This window comes from Balaenoptera acutorostrata, chromosome 18, assembly GCF_949987535.1.
Source record: "Balaenoptera acutorostrata chromosome 18, mBalAcu1.1, whole genome shotgun sequence".
Lineage (NCBI taxonomy): Eukaryota > Metazoa > Chordata > Mammalia > Artiodactyla > Balaenopteridae > Balaenoptera > Balaenoptera acutorostrata.
Genome location: NC_080081.1, coordinates 68,757,443 through 68,778,082, shown reverse-complemented (window position 1 = coordinate 68,778,082; position 20,640 = coordinate 68,757,443). Strand labels below are relative to the sequence as shown.

Here is a 20,640-nt window from a genome sequence, read left to right as displayed (position 1 = left end):
ATTTAAAGACATTATTTCGGGTTTCTATTTTTCATGTGACCTGTGGTCTTAAAAAACATTTTTTTATTCATCCTTCTGGATCTTTAAAATATACTGTAAATAGAAAAAATGTTTTTGAAGAAAAGCTATTCAGAAATCAACAAAATATTCTCTTTTAAGCAATTCTATTGCTAAAGTAAACACAAAATAGCAAAATCCATTAGGAAGTCTGTTTAAAAACACTTAGTCTTGATTCTGGCAAGAACAGACCAGAGAACTAATTTCTGTTTGAGCACAGCATTACAGACTTACCTAATAAGTCTGGCTTTTCTTAGCTTACCCTAAAATACCTGTGAAGACAGAGAAAAAGACAAAAACTCACACTATCACCTAGGTAGTGATGATCTATTTTGCTAATCTAGGGCTGATGATCTATTTTGCTAATATCTCAAGGAATTTTCTACCAACTATTAAGCCAATGGAATTATAATAAAAAATTAATTTGATAAGCAGCTGTAATCAGAGGAAATAAGACCATTTGTCTTTCCCCATCTACCTCTGTTTAAGAAAGACAAGATGCCTGGCCTAACAGGCCCTCCTTTTTGAAGCATGTGTGTGACCTCTTCTTTCATACTGTTCCCTTACATCTTGGGAAGGTTACTTCATCTCTCTATACCTCAGTGTCCTATTCTGTAAAATGAAGACTGTAATGGTATACATCTCATAAGAATACTGTGAGGTTAAAATGAGTTAGTCTGTGTAACAGCACTTAGAACATATTAACACTACCTAAACATTAGCTATCATTATTTTTATAGCTAGTAGGTTCCTAGAGGCAATGCCAGAAAACTACCCAGTATAGCATGGGGGAATGACAGTCTGTAGGGGCAAAGTGAGGAAAAACCCTGGTAGCAGTAGATACTGAGAACTGTTCGTCAGACACTAGATCTGTTGTGTCTCAAAAAGCCAAGAAAACCTAGGAGAAAGACCTCTAGAAAATAAAAACCAGGCTAAGAAGCTGTGATGGTTAATTTTATTGTCAGCTTAACTGGGCAACGGGGTGTCCAGACATTTGGCCAAATATCATTCGGGGTGTGTCTGTGAGGGTGTTTCTGGGTAAGATTAACATTTCAATCGGTAGACTGAGTAAAGCAGATTGCCCTCCTTAAAAGATGGGTGGACATCACCCAATCAATTGAAGACCTGAATAGAACAAAAGGGCTGAATAAGAGGGAACTCTTCCTGTTTGACAGCTTTCATTGGTATATTGGTCTTTTCTGGCCTTCAGACTCAGACTGAAACATGAGCACTTTAGGGTCTCAGGCCTCCCAGCTTTCAGACTGGAATATACACCATTGGTGCTCCTGATTCTCAGGCTTTCAGACTTGGACTGATACAGCACATCAACTCTCCTGGGTACCCAGCTCACTGACTGCAGATCTGGGGCTTCTCAGCCTCCATAGTTGCACGAGCCAATTCCTTATAATACATATTGGTTCTGCTTCTCTGGAAAACTGGAATATAGAAGCTATACCTACCAAAATTCTGTCTAGCTGTTGATCTGAAAAAGCAACCCACAAACAAGTGAACAGAGTAGAATGAAGTGAAATGGACAACTAGGTTCCTGTTGACCAGTCCAATTTTGCTGACCTCTGCTCTAAGGTAATTTTTTAAACTTTAGGCTCCACTATGTGTCATTCCATTTCTTAAACTTAAATAAGGCAGAGACCGACTGGAAGCTATTTACCAATTCAATTTTATTTCCATTTTAACTAGTACATTATCCTTGGCCCTAGGGAAAGGCTCCACCAATTCTGTGTCCCTGAAATACAAACCCATGAATATATTTGAGGCCAAGTAAATCAAAGACAGTTTATTCACAAAGTGCATTCTTTATATAGTTTTAAATAAAGCCTAATAAACTAAATAGCAATTGGAGTTTCAGAAATATTAAAATGGACTATACTAAGAAAACCAATACCAATCTTTTAAAATCATTAAACAAAAATAAAATGCCATTAGCTATTTTACTTACATATTTGTAGCTTATAGGTCTGTGAATATCCTGTCTTCTGCCAAAGTGGACACTGTTATGCCTAGCCACCATGGATTAAAGCCTAAAGTCTTCACATTCTTTACCTTAATTATGAGTAAAACCTTTCTAATAATTTAATTTATTGGCTTTTTAATATATAAAATTCCAATGACTGAATCCCAAAATAAAAATTATTTATCATACATAAACTCAGCTGTTTATATTTTAGTTTTTACTAAATTTCAGCCTTTTGGCAAACTTACAGAAGTAGACACGGTAAAAGTGATTACATTTTTGTCCAATTAAGCTGATAATAATCACTTTGAATTCTGATACAATACCAACCATATCCCCAAATTTCCTAGGCTCCTAATAGATCAATAACAGTCTAAATCTAGAAGACTTAAAAATCTATTTGTATTCATTTAAAATCAAAAAGACCATTCCATTTCCTAACAAAGGGATAAGCTACCAAATGATTTTACAGAACCTCATTTTATTTTTCATGATTAGTCTACTCCTTGTTTTGAAAGAGTCTTTTAAATGTTATACAAGAATTCTTTTCATTTAGGGTTACAGTTTTTGTTTAGCTTACACACTGAAAATTCTCACAAGCACCTAAAAAAAAAACATCCACAATTAGTGCAAAAAGAGGAAACAATGTTTAAAGCATTCCTTCCCAGTACAAACAGAACTAAGGTTACTAAATGCCAAATTTTATGTAAATATATAATTTCCTACTTTGCTTTCTGAAAGACAGCAAATACAAAAATAGTTTAATGTTAGGTTTAATGAGATTTATAGCACATTATTAGTCGTATTTTAACTGCAAAAATATTTTAGCCACATTTAGAAAAAAACCAACTCACAGAGAATGTAACTGTGTTTCTAAAGGCCAGATGCAAGAATACTGATTCTTTTCCTTAGAAGTAGAATACATGCCATAAAGCTTATGAAATAGTCACTTTGTAGGAATGAATACATTTTAAAGATCCTGGTTAATCTGTGGGGAATTCCACATTTGCCATTTAACAAAACTGCATCCATCTGTAAGACTTTGGTATAGACAATTCATAGCACTTCCATCATTTATCTTTCTTCTTTGCCCCATCCTTCTCTAGTTCCTCTCTCTGTTCATCTTTCTCCCCTTTCATGTTTACACTTGCTCCTCCTCCTTGATTTTCCCCCTTAGAATTATCAACAATTTTATAGTCCTCAAGCAGTGTGTGTCCCGTTTGTTTTGCAGTTTTCTTCACCATTGCTTTGATGCCAACGTTGTCAATATTATAGGCAGTTACACCAACATTGATGGCAGAATCTACTGCGTTGTGCGTAGCTTCTCCTGCGGTATGCCCGTATCTTTAAAAGAAAGATTAGAGAAAATACAATGAAATTACAAATATAAATTAAGATCTTCTGAATTAGTATTAAATAGGTCATGTGATTAGCATGTTATCCAAGAGCAAAATAGAAAGTTAGGTTTCAATTTAATTAATAACTTAAAACACAGTAAAGAATAAAATCACACTGTGCCAAGGCTGTTATTTTGTCCTTTAGCAAAATCACTGTGAAAATAAGCTGAGGCTGAGATTAATGTAATAAAGACTGTTTATGTTGAAGAATAAAATATAAATTATAATAAAGGTTGTTAATCAGTCAATATTTCCTTATCTTCTTCTGTAAATATAAGAGAATTCTAACTGAAACAACTATAGGTCACTATAAATGGTTTTGAGTTCTACCTTAACTAGACTTTTGGTTAAGTCTTTCAAACTACTGGAATCTGAGTTTGTCTCTAAGCAGAGATTCTACAACACTCTTCCTCACTCCACTCCACCCCACTGCAGACTCACTGGCCTTCTTGCTGTTCTTTGAACCCACCAAGCACACATGCGCCGCCCTATGACCTTCGTACTGGCTGGTATCTGCCTAGACTACTCTCACCCCAGGTATGCACGTGGCTAACTGCCTCACCTTCTTCAAGTCAGCTATTATGCTCTCAGCATTTAACCTATTTTAATTGCCTTACCTCGCATGCCCCACCCCACGGCCAATCAATTCCCCCCTTAAACTGCTCTTTCTTCTATAACTTAATGTCTGCTACATACTATAGAACTTTTTTGCACCCATTGTTTTTGATTTGCTTATTGTTCATCTCACTAGAATATAAACCCCATTAGAGAAAGATCTCTTGTATCAAGTACTTAGAACAGTGCCTGACATCTAATATTTGTTGAATGAATTAAATGAGGAAGTCCTGCCCTATCCATCTAAGAGTTTCTTGAGTTCATATGTATAGCAAAGGGCTTGGGAAATTACAAAGCATTACACAAAAGTAGTTATTCCTGACCATAATCAATACCACTGATGGTGTTTAATACCATTTCCATAAGAAAATAATACAACTTGAGGTCTTACACAAGGACACTAAAACTCATCCTACTTCATGTTTTACTCTCTACCTGTTTTTAAGTACCAGGCTTTTAAAGCTTTTCTTGTCCATACATTTCCCCAAGTAGAGGATTGCTTAAACAACATACAAGAACAAAGAGGCAAAATTTTACAATTTTCTCCAGGACACACTGAAGTTTCCTAGATGCTTCGAGACCCAATATCTGGACATTTTTTCTAACACTGGATCTGTCCTCTGAATTAACAAGTACTCTATTACTATTAGCCTGGCCTAAAACAGTGGCTTGTGACCCTATTGGCTTATTCATGCTTGTCTTTTTTTTCAACTTCAGTGTAGCAATATGAAATAAACTTATTATGCTTCTGAATGATACCTCATTCTGTCCTTTGCCTAATGTTAATCAGAGCCAGGGCACAGCAGAGCCTACATCTGTCAAACCTTATGTCTGTACCACTCTTGATTGGGGCTGTTTCAACAGTTACCCAACAGAAAAGCTTCTGACTGCTTTCTGCCTGTCCCTGTTGCTTTGCAACCCCTCAGCACTCCACAGGATTGCTGATGTTGCAGAAGACATTGGGCCTTCTCACGGTCAGGTGGCAATGCTCAGGCTCAATGAGGAGAAAGGGGCGGCAGCAGTTTCAGCACTGGAAGTGTGCCCGTAACTCCTGCTTGAGCAGGTTTCTCTCAGGGCTTCTCTCTTCAGGCCTGTGTTAGCTACAATGAAGTGACAATGATAACTTAAGAATGTGGCCGTATTAGTGTTTTCGAGCACAGGAAATCCTCCAGACTCATAAACTTCCACTTCTGAGTATTTCGAATGTTCCCTATTCTACTGATGCAGTTTGATACCTCAAACTGCACTTACGATATTTCTATATGCAATACAATTCTAAAGACTACATTTAAAAAAAAATAATATACTGAAAAAGAAGTCTGTGTTGGTCCCCTGATGATTTTTCTTTTTCTTCCATGCTGTCTCCACTTTAGTAGCAACTCCTGTTAATCTGGAGAAAAGTACCAAACTGGGAGCCAGAAAACTAGATTCTAATACTGACCATGCCAACAACCAGCTGTGTGACCCTGGCGAAGTCTCAACCTCTTTGCATCTCATCAATTTCCTCTCCTTTATCTTATAAAATGAGACGTATATGTTAAAGCACTTTGAAAATTCCATAGTACTAAACATACAGCTATCTTTAAAGACCCTATACAATAGTTTTTCAGCAGTTGTGTTTATTTTTTAAATATATCCTCACTTATTACCTCTGCTTCCCAATATGCCCTGGAACCAGGATTCCTGGCAGGCACCTACTCTCTTCTCTTGCTTGATAAATAACTGTTCAGTTCTTTTCTTTATTCAGATTCAAACTACACAGTTAAAGACTCCGAGAAAGCCTATCTCTAGCAAAAATTAAAAACAATAAAGCTTATTTTTTATTCTTACTTTAAAAAAAGTTAACTATAATTAGAGCTTATTAAATTAGATTTTATATACTGAGTAACACCGCCAATTTAAGAATAAAAAATGAATATAAAGAATGCTCTAAATAAGTCAATGGGATTCAATTTTCAATTTGAATGAGACTTTCCTGAAATTTCTCCAGTGCATTCAGTAATGTATAGCAAAACAGCACACTGGCAGTGATTCCAGATTTCACTAATTATAGCAAAGTTTCAGTCACAACTTTCTAATAAATCTGCCTAAAATTCAATTTACATGCAACCTTCAAAACTATTCTTAGAAATATTAACCTTAAATATTTAAAATAGACATAGCTTCTTATTAGTCTATCCATCAAAGGCAGATGGGTTAAGAAGGACCTTATAGGTGAAGCTAAGGAGTTTAAACTTTATCTTGAAATCAGTGGGAATGGCATGACCAAATTTTTGTTTTAGAAAGATCTAATACAGGTTGCACTGTGAACTGTAAGGGTTTAAGACTGAGGAACCAGTTAGGAAACAAGCTGTGAGCTGGATGAAAAACGATGAAAATCTATTCTAAGGTAGTGCTAATGAGGCTGGAGCTAAAGGGATGAATATAAAAAACAACAAGACTCAGGGACTGAATGGCTGTAGTGGTATGTAGTTGGGATGTATGAGCCTGAAGATTAAAACTTAAGAGGAAACATAGATTTGAGAGTTGCTGAAATACAGGTGGTAATTGTAGCCACAGATATAGATGATATCCACAAAGAGTAGAAAAGGGAGTATAGAGTAAAACCTTAGACAGAACCAATACTTAATGAATGGGTGTGGAAGACAACCACCGTAAGAAGTATCTAATCAGACAAAACTGAAAGGTGAGAAATGACAATACTGTTAGGAGATTTGTAGACAGCTGACCCACCAATCTCACTAAGCATTAAACCTTGAAGAAAGATCAGTCAGGAGGAAAGGCTACAGTAAGCATGTGATTAGATTTCATCCACAAAAAATTGTGGAAAATATTTAAGATGTAGAGAAGACATGTCTTTCAAATCTACAGGTAACACAAAATGGAAGGCTAATATGACATACATCAAAATCTGAAGCCAAAATTATAGATTTAATGATGGGTCAAATCCAACAAAGTGCAATTAAGCAAGAATAAATGTAAACTTTTTATTTAGGTACAAATATCAATTGCCCAAAAATAAGACAAAGGTCCAGATTTTAAATAAAAGGTTCATTTAAAAAAAAACCAAGTTTGGACAGAGGTCCTGAACCAAGATGGCGGAGTAGAAGGACGTGCTCTCACTACCTCTTGTGAGAACACCAGAATCACAACTAGCTGCTGGACAATCATCGACAGGAAGACACTGGAACTCACCAAAAAAGATACCCCACATCCAAAGACAAAGGAGAAGCCACAATGAGACAGTAGGAGAGGCACAATCACAGTAAAATCAAATCCCGTAACAGCTGGGTGGGTGACTCACAGATTGGAGAACACTTATACCAGAGAAGTCCACCCACTGGAGTGAAGGTTCTGAGCCCCACGTCAGACTTCCCAACCTGGGGGTCCGGCAATGGGAGGAGGAATTCCTAGAGAACCAGACTTTGAAGTCTAGAGGGATTTGACTGCAGGACTTCGACAGGACTGGGGGAAACAGAGACTTCACTCTTGGAGGGCACACACAAACTAGTGTGTGCATCGGGACGCAGGAGAAGAAGCAGTGACCCCAGGGGAGACTGAAGCAGACCTACCTGCTAGTGTTGGAGGGTCTCCTGCAGAGACGGGGGGTGGCTATGGCTCACCCTGGGGACAAGGACACTGGCAACAGAAATTCTGGGAAGTACTCCTTGGCGTAAGCCCTCCCAGAGTCTGCCATTAGCCCCACCAAAGAGCCCAGGTAGGCTCCAGTGCTGGGTTGCCTCAGGCCAAACAACCAACAGGGAGGGAACCCAGCCCCATGCAACAGCAGTAAAGTGGATTAAAGTTTTACTGAGCTCTGCCCACCAGAGAAACACTCAGCTCTATACGCCACCAGTCCCTCCCATCATGAAACTTGCACAAGCCTCTTAGATAGCCTCATCCACCAGAGGGCAGACAGCAGAAGCAAGAAGAACTACAATCCTGCAGCCTCTGAAACAAAAACCACATTCACAAAAAGATAGACAAGATGAAAAGGTAGAGGGCTATGTACCAGATGAAGGAACAAGATAAAACCACAGAAAAACAACTAAATGAAGTGGAGATAGGCAACCTTCCAGAAAAAGAATTCAGAATAATGATAGTGAAGATGATCCAGGACCTCGGAAAAAAGAATTGAGGCAAAGATCGAGAAGATGCAAGAAATGTTTAACAAAGACCTAGAAGAATTAAAGAACAAACAAACAGAGATGAACAATACAATAACTGAAAAGAAAACTACACTGGAAGGAATCAATAGCAGAATAACTGAGGCAGAAGAACAGATAAGTGACCTGGAAGACAGAATGGTGGAATTCACTGCTGCAAAACAGAATAAAGAAAAAAGAATGAAAAGAAATGAAGACAGCTTAAGAGACCACTGGGACAACATTAAATGCAACAACATTCGCATAGAAGGGTCCCAGAAGGAGAAAAGAGAAAGGACCCAAGAAAATATTTTAAGAGATTATAGTTGAAAACTCCCCTAACATGGGAAAGGAAATAGCCACCCAAGTCCAGGAAGCACAGAGAGTCCCATACAGGATAAACCCAAGGAGAAACACGCCGAGACACATAGTAATCAAATTGGCAAAAATTAAAGACAAAGAAAAATTATGGAAAGCAGCAAGGGAAAAACGACAAATAACATACAAGGGAACTCCCATAAGGTTAACAGCTGATTTCTCAGCAGAAACTCTACAAGCCAGAAGGGAGTGGCATGATATACTTAAAGTGATGAAAGGGAAGAACCTACAACCAAGATTACTCTACCTGGCAAGGATCTCATTCAGATTTGATGGAGATATCAAAAGCTTTACAGACAAGCAAAAGCTAAGAGAATTCAGCACCACCAAACCAGCTCTACAACAAATGCTAAAGGAACTTCTCTAACTGGGAAACACAAGAGAAGAAAAGGACCTACAAAAACAAACCCAAAACAATTAAGAAAATGGTCATAGGAACATACATATCAATAATTACCTTAAACATGAATGGATTAAATGCTCCAACCAAAAGACACAGGCTTGCTGAATGGATACAAAAACAAGACCCACATATATGCTGTCTACAAGAGACCCGCTTCAGACCTAGGGACACATACAGACTGAAAGTGAAGGGATGGAAAAAGATATTCCAGGCAAATGGAAATCAAAAGAAAGCTAGAGTAGCAATACTCATATCAGATAACATAGACTTGAAAATAAAGAATGTCACAAGAGACAAGGAGGGACACTACATAATGATCAAGGGATCAATCCAAGAAGAAGATATAACAATTATAAATATATATGCACCCAACATAGGAGCACCTCAATACATAAGGCAACTGCTAACAGCTATAAAAAAGGAAATTGACAGTAACACAATAATAGCGGGGGACTTTAACACCTCACTTACACCAATGGACAGATCATCCAAAATGAAAATAAATAAGGAAACAGAAGCTTTAAATGACACCATAGACCAGATAGATTTAACTGATATTTATAGGACATTCCATCCAAAAACAGCAGATTACACTTTCTTCTCAAGTGTGCGTGGAACATTCTCCAGGATAGATCACATCTTGGGTCACAAATCAAGCCTCAGTAAATTTAAGAAAATTGAAATCATATCAAGCGTCTTTTCTGACCACAACGCTATGAGATTAGAAATGAATTACAAGGAAAAAAAACATAAAAAGCACAGACACATGGAGGCTAAACAATACGTTACTAAATAACCAAGAGATCATTGAAGAAATCAAAGAGGAAATAAAAAAACACCTAGAGACAAATGACAATGAAAACATGACGATCCAAAACCTACAGGATGCAGCAAAAGCAGTTCTAAGAGGGAAGTTTATAGCTATACAAGCCTACCTCAAGAAACAAGAAAAATCTCAAATAAACAATCTAACCTTACACCTAAAGGAACTAGAGAAAGAAGAACAAACAAAACCCAAAGTTAGCAGAAGGAAACAAGCATAAAGATGAGAGCAGAAATAAATGAAATAGAAACAAAGAAAACAACAGCAAAGATCAATAAAACTAAAAGCTGGTTCTTTGAGAAGATAAACAAAATTGACAAACCATTAGCCAGACTCATCAAGAAAAAGAGGGAGAGGACTCAAATCAATAAAATTAGAAACGAAAAAGGAGAAGTTACAACAGACACCGCAGAAATACAAAGCATTCTAAGAGACTACTACAAGCAACTCTATGCCAATAAAATGGACAACCTGGAAGAAATGGACAAATTCTTAGAAAGTTATAACCTTCCAAGACTGAACCAGGAAGAAATAGAAAATATGAACAGACCAATCACAAGTAATGAAACTGAAACTGTGATTAAAAATCGTCCAACAAACAAAAGTCCAGGACCAGATGGCTTCACAGGTGAATTCTATCAAACATTTAGAGAAGAGCTAACACCCATCCTTCTCAAACTCTTCCAAAAAACTGCAGAGGAAGGAACACTCCCAAACTCATTCTATGAGGCCACAATCATCCTGATACCAAAACCAGAAAAAGACACTACAAAAAAAGAAAATTACAGACCAATATCACTGATGAATACAGATGCAAAAATCCTCAACAAAATACTAGCAAACAGAATCCAACAACACATTAAAAGGATCATACACCATGATCAAGTGGGATTAATCCCAGGGATGCAAGGATTCTTCAATATATGCAAATCAAACAATGTGATACACCATATTAACAAACTGAAGGAGAAAAACCATATGATCACCTCAATAGATGCAGAAAAAGCTTTTGACAAAATTCAACACCCATTTATGATTAAAAACTCTCCAGAAAGTGGGCATAGAGGGAACCTACCTCAGCATAATAAGGCCATATATGACAAACCCACAGCAAACATCATTCTCAATGGTAAGAAACTGAAAGCATTTCTTCTAAGATCAGGAATGAGACAAGGATGTCCACTCTCGCCAGTATCATTCAACATAGTTTTGGAAGTCCTAGTCACGGCAATCAGAGAAGAAAAAGAAATAAAAGGAATCCAAATTGGAAAAGAAGAAGTAAAACTGTCACTGTTTGCAGATGACATGATACTATACATAGAGAATCCTAAAGATGGCACCAGAAAACAACTAGAGCTAATCAATGAATCTGGTAAAGTTGCAGGATACAAAATTAATGCACAGAAATCTCTTGCAATCCTATACACTAATGATGAAAAATCTGAAAGAGAAATTAAGGAAACGCTCCCATTTACCATTGCAACAAAAGAATACCTAGGAATAAACCTACCTAGGGAGACAAACGAACTGTATGCAGAAAACTATAAGACAGTGATGAAAGAAATTAAAGATGATACCAACAGATGGAGACATATACCATGTTCTTGGATTGGAAGAATCAATATTGTGAAAATGACTGTACTACCCAAAGCAATCTACAGATTCAATGCAATCCCTATCAAATTACCAATGGCATTTTTTTACGGAACTAGAACAAAAAATCTTAAAATTTGTATGGAGACACAAAAGACCCCGAATAGCCAAAGCAGTCTTGAGGGAAAAAAATGGAGCTGGAGGAATCAGACTCCCTGACTTCAGACTATACTACAAAGCTACAGTAATCAAGACAGTATGGTACTGGCACAAAAACAGAAATATAGATCAATGGAACAGTATAGAAAGCCCAGAGATAAACCCACGCACATATGGTCAACTAATCTATGACAAAGGAGGCAAGGATGTACAATGGAGAAAAGACAGTCTCTTCAAGAAATGGTGCTGGGAAAACTGGATAGCTACATGTAAAAGAATGAAATTAGAACACTCCCTAACACCATACACAAAAATAAACTCAAAATGGATTAGAGACCTAAATGTAAGACCAGACACTATAAAACTCTTAGAGGAAAACATAGGAAGAACACTCTTTGACATAAATCACAGCAAGATCTTTTTTGATCCACCTCCTAGAGTAATGGAAATAAAAACAAAAATAAACAAATGGGACCTAATGAAACTTAAAAGCTTTCGCACAGCAAAGGAAACTATAAACAAGACCAAAAGACAACCCTCAGAATGGGAGAAAATATTTGCAAACGAATCAATGGACAAAGGATTATTCTCCAAAATATATAAACAGCTCATGCAGCTGAATAGTAAAAAAACAAACAACCCAATCCAAAAATGGGCAGAAGACCTAAACAGACATTTCTCCAAAGAAGACATACAGATGGCCAAGAAGCACATGAAAAGCTGCTCAACATCACTAATTATTAGAGAAATGCAAATCAAAACTACAATGAGGTATCACCTCACACCAGTTAGAATGGGCATCATCAGAAAATCTACAAACAACAAATGCTGGAGAGGGTGTGGAGAAAAGGGAACCCTCTTGCACTGTTGGTGGGAATGTAAATTGATACAATCACTATGGAGAACAGTATGGAGGTTCCTTAAAAAACTAAAAATAGAATTATCATATGATCCAGCAATCCCACTACTGGGCATATACCCAGAGAAAACCATAATTCAAAAAGACACATGTTGGGCTTCCCTGGTGGTGCAGTGGTTGGGAGTCCGCCTGCCAATGCAGGGGACATGGGTTCAAGCCCTGGTCTGGGAAGACCCCACATGCCGCGGAGCAGCTGGGCCCGTGAGCCACAATTGCTGAGCCTGCGCGTCTGGAGCCTGTGCTCTGCAGCAAGAGAGGCCACGATGGTGAGAGGCCCGCGCATCGCGATGAAGAGTGGCCCCCGCTTGCCGCAACTAGAGAAAGCCCTCGCAGAGAAACGAAGACCCAACACAGCCAAAAATAAATAAATAAATAAATAAATAAATAAATAAATAAATAAAAGAATACAATGTACTCTCCACATTTAAACAGGCTCTATTACAAATAATCTTCTATTTAAAGCAATAGTATGAATACCTGCCTAAATGCCAATAACTATAGCATTCAAAGAAAGAAGTAAAGAAATACCTCTGGTTTAAAAAAAAAAAAAAAAAAAAAGACACATGCACCCCAATGTTCATTGCAACACTACTTACAATAGCCAGGTCATGGAAGCAACCTAAATGCCCATCGACAGATGAATGCATAAAGAAGATGTGGTACATATATACAATGGAATATTACTCAGCCATAAAAAGGAACGAAATTGGGTCATTTGTTGAGACGTGGATGGATGTAGCGACTGTCATACATACTGAAGTAAGTCAGAAAGAGAAAAACAAATATTGTGTGTGTGTATATATATATATATATATATATTTTTTTTTTTTAGAAGAATTTTCTTTTAAATTTTATTTATGGCTGTGTTGGGTCTTCGTTTCTCTGCGAGGGCTTTCTCTAGTTGTGGCAAGCGGGGGCCACTCTTCATCGCAGTGCGCGGGCCTCTCACCATCGCGGCCTCTCTTGTTGCGGAGCACAGGCTCCAGACGCGCAGGCTCAGTAATTGTGGCTCACGGGCCTAGTTGCTCCGTGGCATGTGGGATCCTCCCAGACCAGGGCTCGAACCCGTGTCCCCTACATTGGCAGGCAGATTCTCAACCACTGCGCCACCAGGGAAGCCCACAAATATTGTATATTAACGCATATATGTGGAACCTAGAAAAATGGTACAGACTAACCAGTCTGCAGGGCAGAAACTGAGACACAGATGTAGAGAACAAACATATGGACACCAAAGGCGGAAAGCCACGGGGGTGTGGTGTGGTGGTGGTGGTGTGATGAATTGCGTGATTGGGATTGACATATATACACTAATATGTATAAAATGGATAACTAGGACTTCCCTGGTGGTGCAGTGGGTGAGAGTCTGCCTGCCAATGCAGGGGACACGGGTTCGAGCCCTGGTCTGGGAAGATCCCACATGCCGTGGAGCCACTGGGCCCGTGAGCCACAATTACTGAGCCTGCGCATCTGAAGCCTGTGCTCTGCAACAAGAGAGGCCGCGATAGTGAGAAGCCCGCGCACCGCGATGAAGAGTGGCCCCCACTTGCCAGAACTGGAGAAAGCCCTCGCACAGAAACAAAGACCCAACACAGTCATAAATAAATAAATTAAAATTAAAAGAAAAAAGGATAACTAATAAGAACCTGCTGTATAAAAATAAATAAAATAAAAGTCAAAAAAGAAAAAAGAAAAAAAAAACAAATCCAAGTTTGATATGGGCCAATAAAGTAACAGCTACTATAAAGATATACTCTTTGTCTTCTGTGCCACGTTTATCACATGCTAAATATGACCAAAACAAGGGAGGCAACCCTACTGTATTTAATCTGGTTATAAGACTTTTGGAATATTAGATTCAATTCTGGGTTCCATATTTTGAGAACAACACTGATGAAGGAAGGATCTGGAATTCAAACTATATATGGAATTGTTAAACTGGGAGTATTGAGTAGAGAAGAAAAAATAAGCGGAAGACATAATGATTGTGTTTAAATGTTTGTATAGTTACCATATTGAAAAGAGAAGATTGATCCTATATAACTCCTGAGTAGATGTTATATAGAATTCATTTTGGGTAACATGACATCTGCCAAAGGAGATACCCTCAAATGGATTTGAATTTGCCCCTTCACCCAGTGCAAATTTAAGGGGAATTTTACTTAAAATTCACTAAATAATCCAATAAAATACTATACCTTATAAGAGTAAATTCTTATAGGAAAATATTTTTACTAAGCTCATTCTTCACAAATGTGTTCTAAGATAAAATATTACTGAGGGGAAAAGAAAAATGCACCTAACCTACTGAAGTTATATTATTTTCCTCTAAACAATTTAAAGTGGAAAAAAAGGAGCTTAAAGGTGAACTTTAGAAGCTATGTAGAAGAGTGATGAATTATTTAATAGATACTATGCTGCAATTAAATATAGCAGGTTTAAAGTTACTTAATTGCTTTTCATTGTTCCTGTAGGTCTTCATGTTCCTAAATCTAAAATAGGACAAAAGTATTAATGTAACCAAAAAAATAAAGTCTTAATAAATATTTCTTATACATTTACCTTAAAAATTTAGGAGTGTAATTAATTATATAGATCTTTAGGTAAATCATTCATAATCAATGAACACAGCCCTGAATCATAATCAAAACCATAAAAGGCATGGAGAATATAATTCTCTAATACAAACTGCCTTTAAATAGCCTAAATTAAAAAAATAATCCTCTGTATTGGCTTATACTACCAGAAATCAGATGAAGACGTTTATATAATATTGGGTTAGCCAAAAAGTTCGTTCGAGTTTTTCCATAAAATGTTACATGACTACTTGGGGGAATAATTTCTCACAGACAATAAGAATACACATTTTCCAAAAATAATAAGTTTTCTTTACTATGCAACCGTCAGTTGGATGAGAGCAGAAAATCACAAATGCTCACTCTGTCAAATAATTTTCACAGTGTAAATAAATGTAAATTCATAAATGTAAATAAATATAAATTTATGTAAATTATTGAGAACTAAATTAAAGAACAACTAGCTTTTCCAATTCTTGAGTGACAAATATCACTGAGTTATAACTGGTTTAATACTTGCAGTTTCTTCTCCTAAAAAGCAATTTCTACTTCTGAGCCAGATTATTTGTAAGTGAGAAAACAGTATTACTTGGACAAAACCTGTTATTCCCCACTGTCCCTCCCATCTTTCCAAGTTTCCTAATTAAGTTACTGCTAAGACTAAAGTACCCTTATAACTGGAAATACAAACCTACTTAACTAAATTCTCACCTTTTTTTCACTCCATGAATCTTTGGAGGAAAGGATAAAACTAGCAATGTACACCATAACAGAAATAAATTAGCTCAGAACCACTGTTAAAATACCCTATTTATCATATTAAGTTCTCCTCACTAAGGACAAGAAATACAAAATCTACATCAAAACCTGTACTTCCTCATTATGTGAATCTCAAACCTTTTAACAGGGCTCCACTTAACTGTACTTAGGTAAGCATTTTTTTTTCATTAAAGTAGGAAATGGACAAACCCAATAAAGCACTCCCTACTTAATCATATGTCTGCTTATTTATCCGTGCTAACATATGATAATCGAAAAATAACCCACTTTTGGTCTAAAACACACTTCTGACTTTCTCCTGCTCTTGCAACAAAAGAAGAAACTATTTTCCTAATTATGACTCATCCATCAAAGTAACCTGAAAGGCATAACAAAAAGAGTGTTAGAGGTCAATGCCACAAGTAGCAGGATGTGAGCTGGGAGACTTGAGCTTTACATCTCCACCAAAATTTCAGATCTACTCTGCATTTTCTTTTCCAAATCCTTTGGTAAAATTGGCACTCCAAGATGATATGGCTGTGTTGCTTTGATTCTAAGGTATGCATGCCCCAGACTGAGCAGATAAAATCAACTTAGGCTGAAAATTAAGTTAGTATTTCCTAAACCAAAGGTAATTTATTGTGGTGGGAGGGAGTCTAAACACATGCTAGGTAGTGGTAGAAAATAACTCTAGATACTAAACTTGCACAGATATCCCATTAAGGGCAGTGTTGGCCCAGCACTGTTCTCTGACACTGCATGACAGAGGGACCTGGATTACATCTCAGCTCTACCACTTACTAGTGGTACAATTCTTAACAAGATATTTAAGGCTCTATGCTTTTGGTTTCTTCATCTGTGAAATGGAGATAATAGCGTTATTAAAGATTAAGTAATACACATGGAAAGCACTGAACACAATGTCTGATATATAAGTATGAACTCAAATGCCGTCAGTGAGTAAATAATTAACACAAATAACCAAGAGTTGAGAACACCATTATTTATTTTCTTCTAAATAAAATTAAATATTAAGATCTAAACTAATTCAAAGCTAAGAAAACAACTCAGGTCCTTCATACTAAATTTAAGTTTAGCCCTCTAGTATTTATAAAGACAGAATAAAGAGCTAAAATCAGAAAATTCTGTTCTTAAGTCTTATCTTTAATACCACTTATCAGATAAACTTGAATAAATCATTCATTTCTATGTTTGTCTATTTCTTAATGGTATGTCTTCTCATACCATCTATCTATTCCAATAGAGATGCACAGTGGTAGATTCATAAGGTGTGAAAATTTAACATTCTCTGTATATTAGAAGGGGCTAGTATTAACAAAGTATAATAGTTTAATTATAATTCAAGTTTTCCCCATCAAAACTATAGGCAAACATCACCCATCAAGAACATGCAGTTAATAAGGCATACAGAAATTCCAGGCATTAAAAAAAAAACCTTAAACCTATTCTTTCCATTTATGATGAACAAGTATTTATAACAATTAGTAACATAAGGCAAAGTCACAGCAATACTATTAATTTGCTAAAACTTTATTCTTCTCCCTACTTAAAAATAGCAAGTGAAAAAAAACTGTTTTATCAGATACTTAATAAAAATAACTATACAATCATTTTAACTGTCCTAGAGTTTTACAAATGCTACAAGAGATTTCATCATTAAAATGATAAAATTCAACTTACTTGTATCTGACAGTCTGTACAGTTTCTACTGAAACATTATTAACAATGCATTTAGCTGCACATTCCAATCCTTGCCAGACAGTTGAAAATCCTGCAAATACATTTAAAAGTAAGTAAAACCAGCCCTCATCAAATAGATCTTCCTGAATTTTTAGACCTTTATGTTACCTTGAACACTGCTTGCTGCTACAACCATAGCACCATCCAGGGGAGACTTCCCATTTTTGTCTTTTTTAAGAGATTCTGGAACAAGTTTGCTTCCATGCTTCTTGACATGTGGAGCTAATTCCTTTCCAACACAATTTGCTACAGTACAAACTCCGTCAACTAATATAACCATAAAAAAACAAAAACAAAAAAACTTAGCAAAAAGTGTATTCTTCCCTTGATTTTACCACTCTCACTTAGCAAAATTCTTCCATGAGCATCTAAAGTTGTTTTGCTGTATAATGTTACCATTCCTATTTAAAAAAGAATGAAAACAAGGCTGGTTACTTTTTAAACAAGGCTATTTCTTAGTTTAAGGATGTGTTTGCAGAGCTTATTGACTCTTAAATATAATGTTCTTTTTGGCAATTTGCTTAGAAGAGAACCATCCACCTTTTCTATCTGCAGTGCAAGACTGGTAGGTCCCACTTTCATGTTTTCCAGCTAAGTGTATTCATACTTTTCCTCCCTATCAGCAAATACTCACTGAAATAGTAATGAAGTATTTAGGTCTATGTAAAAGTAAACAAACCAAAAATCTGACTCCAAAGAATACCAAATACCAAAAAGATAATCTTACTAAATTTTATGACAATCCATTAAGGAGCTATCTGACCATCTTAAAATACCAAACTTTAGAGCTGTGATCCTCAAAGGAGAGGGGTTTAGAGGCATATTACTAGGGAAGGCTGACACCAGAATCACTAAGCCAGCTTTACTCAAGACAATACATCCCTCACCCTTGACTCTCAACTGCTTAGGAAGTGAGTTGTCCTTAAAAGAATATGTCATATTCAAGGATAGCAAATACATTCCTTTTCAAATGCAGACACTCCCCTCTCCAACACATCAAAACAACCCCTAACCAGTGTTTCTCAAACTTTAATATGCAAATAAGAATCACCTAGAGATCTTATAAAAATGGAGATATTGAATCAGTAGGTGTGTCAAGTGCCTGAAATATTTCTAAGGCTCTCAGGTTGATGTTGCTGGTCTACTGATTCTACCATGAGTAGAAAGGCAAAACTGCTTTGTTCTAATTCTTTACTCTTAAATTTAAACCATCTAAATGAGATTTAACCTGGACTAAGAGATTACTTTTAATTTAACTGAAAAAAAGTAAAGGAATCTAAAGTTACTTTACCCAGGAACTGACTGACTTTCGCTGCTCCTCCGGTAGCCTGCTTTGCTATATAAAGTCCCTTGGTCACAGCTGGACTAACTTCCACTGGTTTTTCTTCTGGTTGAATCCGTTCTCGGAGTTTAGAAGCGCCTTTCTGGATGGCTTTGCCAGTAAACTCAGCACCTTTGACCAAACCCCAACTCACCCAGGAAGCACCTTTTTAAAGGAAAATTTTGAATTGCACAAAATTAGGACTGATTATACCTTTAAGCCCTTTAACAAATAACTGATCAACAGGAAAAAAACCAAGGAGTTCAATATTCAAATCCCAAACATGCCATAAATTTTCAAGCCAACTTTGTACCTGTAGTGTTCTGCCTGGAATATATATACCTTTTCTAAGTAAATTCGTCTTTCAATACTTAGGTCATGTTATCACTCAACAACAGTTCTGTATTACTCTGTGCTGTCACTACAACTTGTAGGCGTCTCTATATATTACTTACCACAGTATACTACTGCTAGGGACTAATTTTGGGTTCTGGTGCCATTACGAGGGTATTTGGCTAGAAGACCCAGTATCCTTGTCCTTTTCGCCTTAGTGCAGGCACCACTTTCCCCCCACAAAGCCTTGAAGGAGACAGATACACCAACAATCTGTATCTCAGATGCCAAGGCAGAACTTTTGCTTGTTTGCTTTCGGCTAAGGACATAAGGCAGGGGGTCCTGCTCCTTCCTCAATCCCAAATCCCTTGATCTTAGCACCTTTTAATTTGCACTTTAAACCTGAATGACAAAGACATGAGAACTCCCAAATAATTCAGGAGAAGAAAAACTCTAAAAGAAAGGAAGATTGAGCTATTTCTAGCTATTTCTCATGAGACTAGGCCCTAGCTTTTTGCCTTGTTCATGCTTCTTGCAGCAAGAATGAAAGCAGAGACTGTCCGAGAGAAAGCAGGGTGACAGAGACTTCTCTAGTGAAGAGAAAAGGCCTTGAGCCAGACAGCATGTGGGAAAAGGAGATGTGGGAAGGAGATGGGAGAACCAAGAAAACAAACACAAGGAGAACAGTTTTCCCTAAGAGGGGGAGGAAAGTGTTACCCTCCCCTGGGGAGAGTTACAATTTTAAATATCTCCTTTTTGGCTATACCCTGAAACAATGAGCCTTTAAAAATACTTATGTATGTTTTCCAAGATCTGTGCCATGGTTTTTACATAATTACTTCAGCCCATTAGTAAGCAGGCATCCAATGATAATGTGAAAATCATACCCGTTTATTTTAAAATGTGAATGAAAAGTACCAAGTAGTAACTGATTGGAAAAATTGATGTGCTTCTCTTCCTGTTTCAGACAACATGTCCACCTCTGGTTCCAACCCTATCCCCACTGTCCTACCCTTGGCGGAGGATCAGGACTCAAACCCAGGCAAACAGGTTCCAGCCAGGAGTTCACATAACAATAAAGGGACTGAAGATGTCTAGTCAAGAAAAAATTATGTGTTTTTATGATAGATTGAAAAGTGTTAGGTGAAAAACAGCTTGAAGTTCAAGGAAAACTAATAAATCATAAAATAAATGACAATGAACAAAGGCGAGCTCAAGTAGACTATAACCCTACAAAGAAACTATATCAAACAAGGGGGATGGAGTCCATCGATGACTTTCAGAAAAATAAGTGGAAGTGAGATAAATGAAAAGTCACAGGACTAATAAAGAGAAAAACTAGATGTTAATTATAAACAAGATATCACCATGGAAGAGATAATTAAAACTGCAGAGGCTGCAATGGAAGCTATGGAAATACAGTATTTCA

The 20,640-nt window shown here is 36.9% G+C and overlaps 2 protein-coding genes across 6 annotated transcripts in view; both read right to left on the bottom strand.

Moving 5' to 3' along the window:
- The window catches only part of CCDC169 (coiled-coil domain containing 169), a 36,571-nt gene extending 35,131 nt beyond the window's left edge, over positions 1-1,440 (bottom strand). The window contains exons 1-2 of the mRNA XM_057532712.1: positions 1,409-1,440; positions 320-329 (exon numbers count right to left, since the gene is read on the bottom strand). Coding sequence (XP_057388695.1) covers positions 320-329; positions 1,409-1,440 — 42 coding nt within the window. The remainder of the gene's footprint in view (positions 1-319; positions 330-1,408) is intronic.
- Positions 1,441-1,719: 279 nt separating this feature from the next.
- The window catches only part of SPART (spartin), a 41,931-nt gene continuing 23,010 nt past the window's right edge, over positions 1,720-20,640 (bottom strand). For 4 of the 5 annotated variants that reach the window (XM_057533145.1, XM_057533144.1, XM_007193639.3 and 1 more), the window contains 4 exons: positions 18,849-19,043; positions 17,666-17,824; positions 17,498-17,588; positions 1,720-3,373 (listed from right to left, as the gene is read on the bottom strand). In XM_057533145.1, the coding sequence (XP_057389128.1) occupies positions 3,100-3,373; positions 17,498-17,588; positions 17,666-17,824; positions 18,849-19,043 (719 nt within the window). In that variant the 3' untranslated portion in view covers positions 1,720-3,099. The remainder of the gene's footprint in view (positions 3,374-17,497; positions 17,589-17,665; positions 17,825-18,848; positions 19,044-20,640) is intronic. The other variant, XM_057533146.1, reaches the window with a different exon arrangement.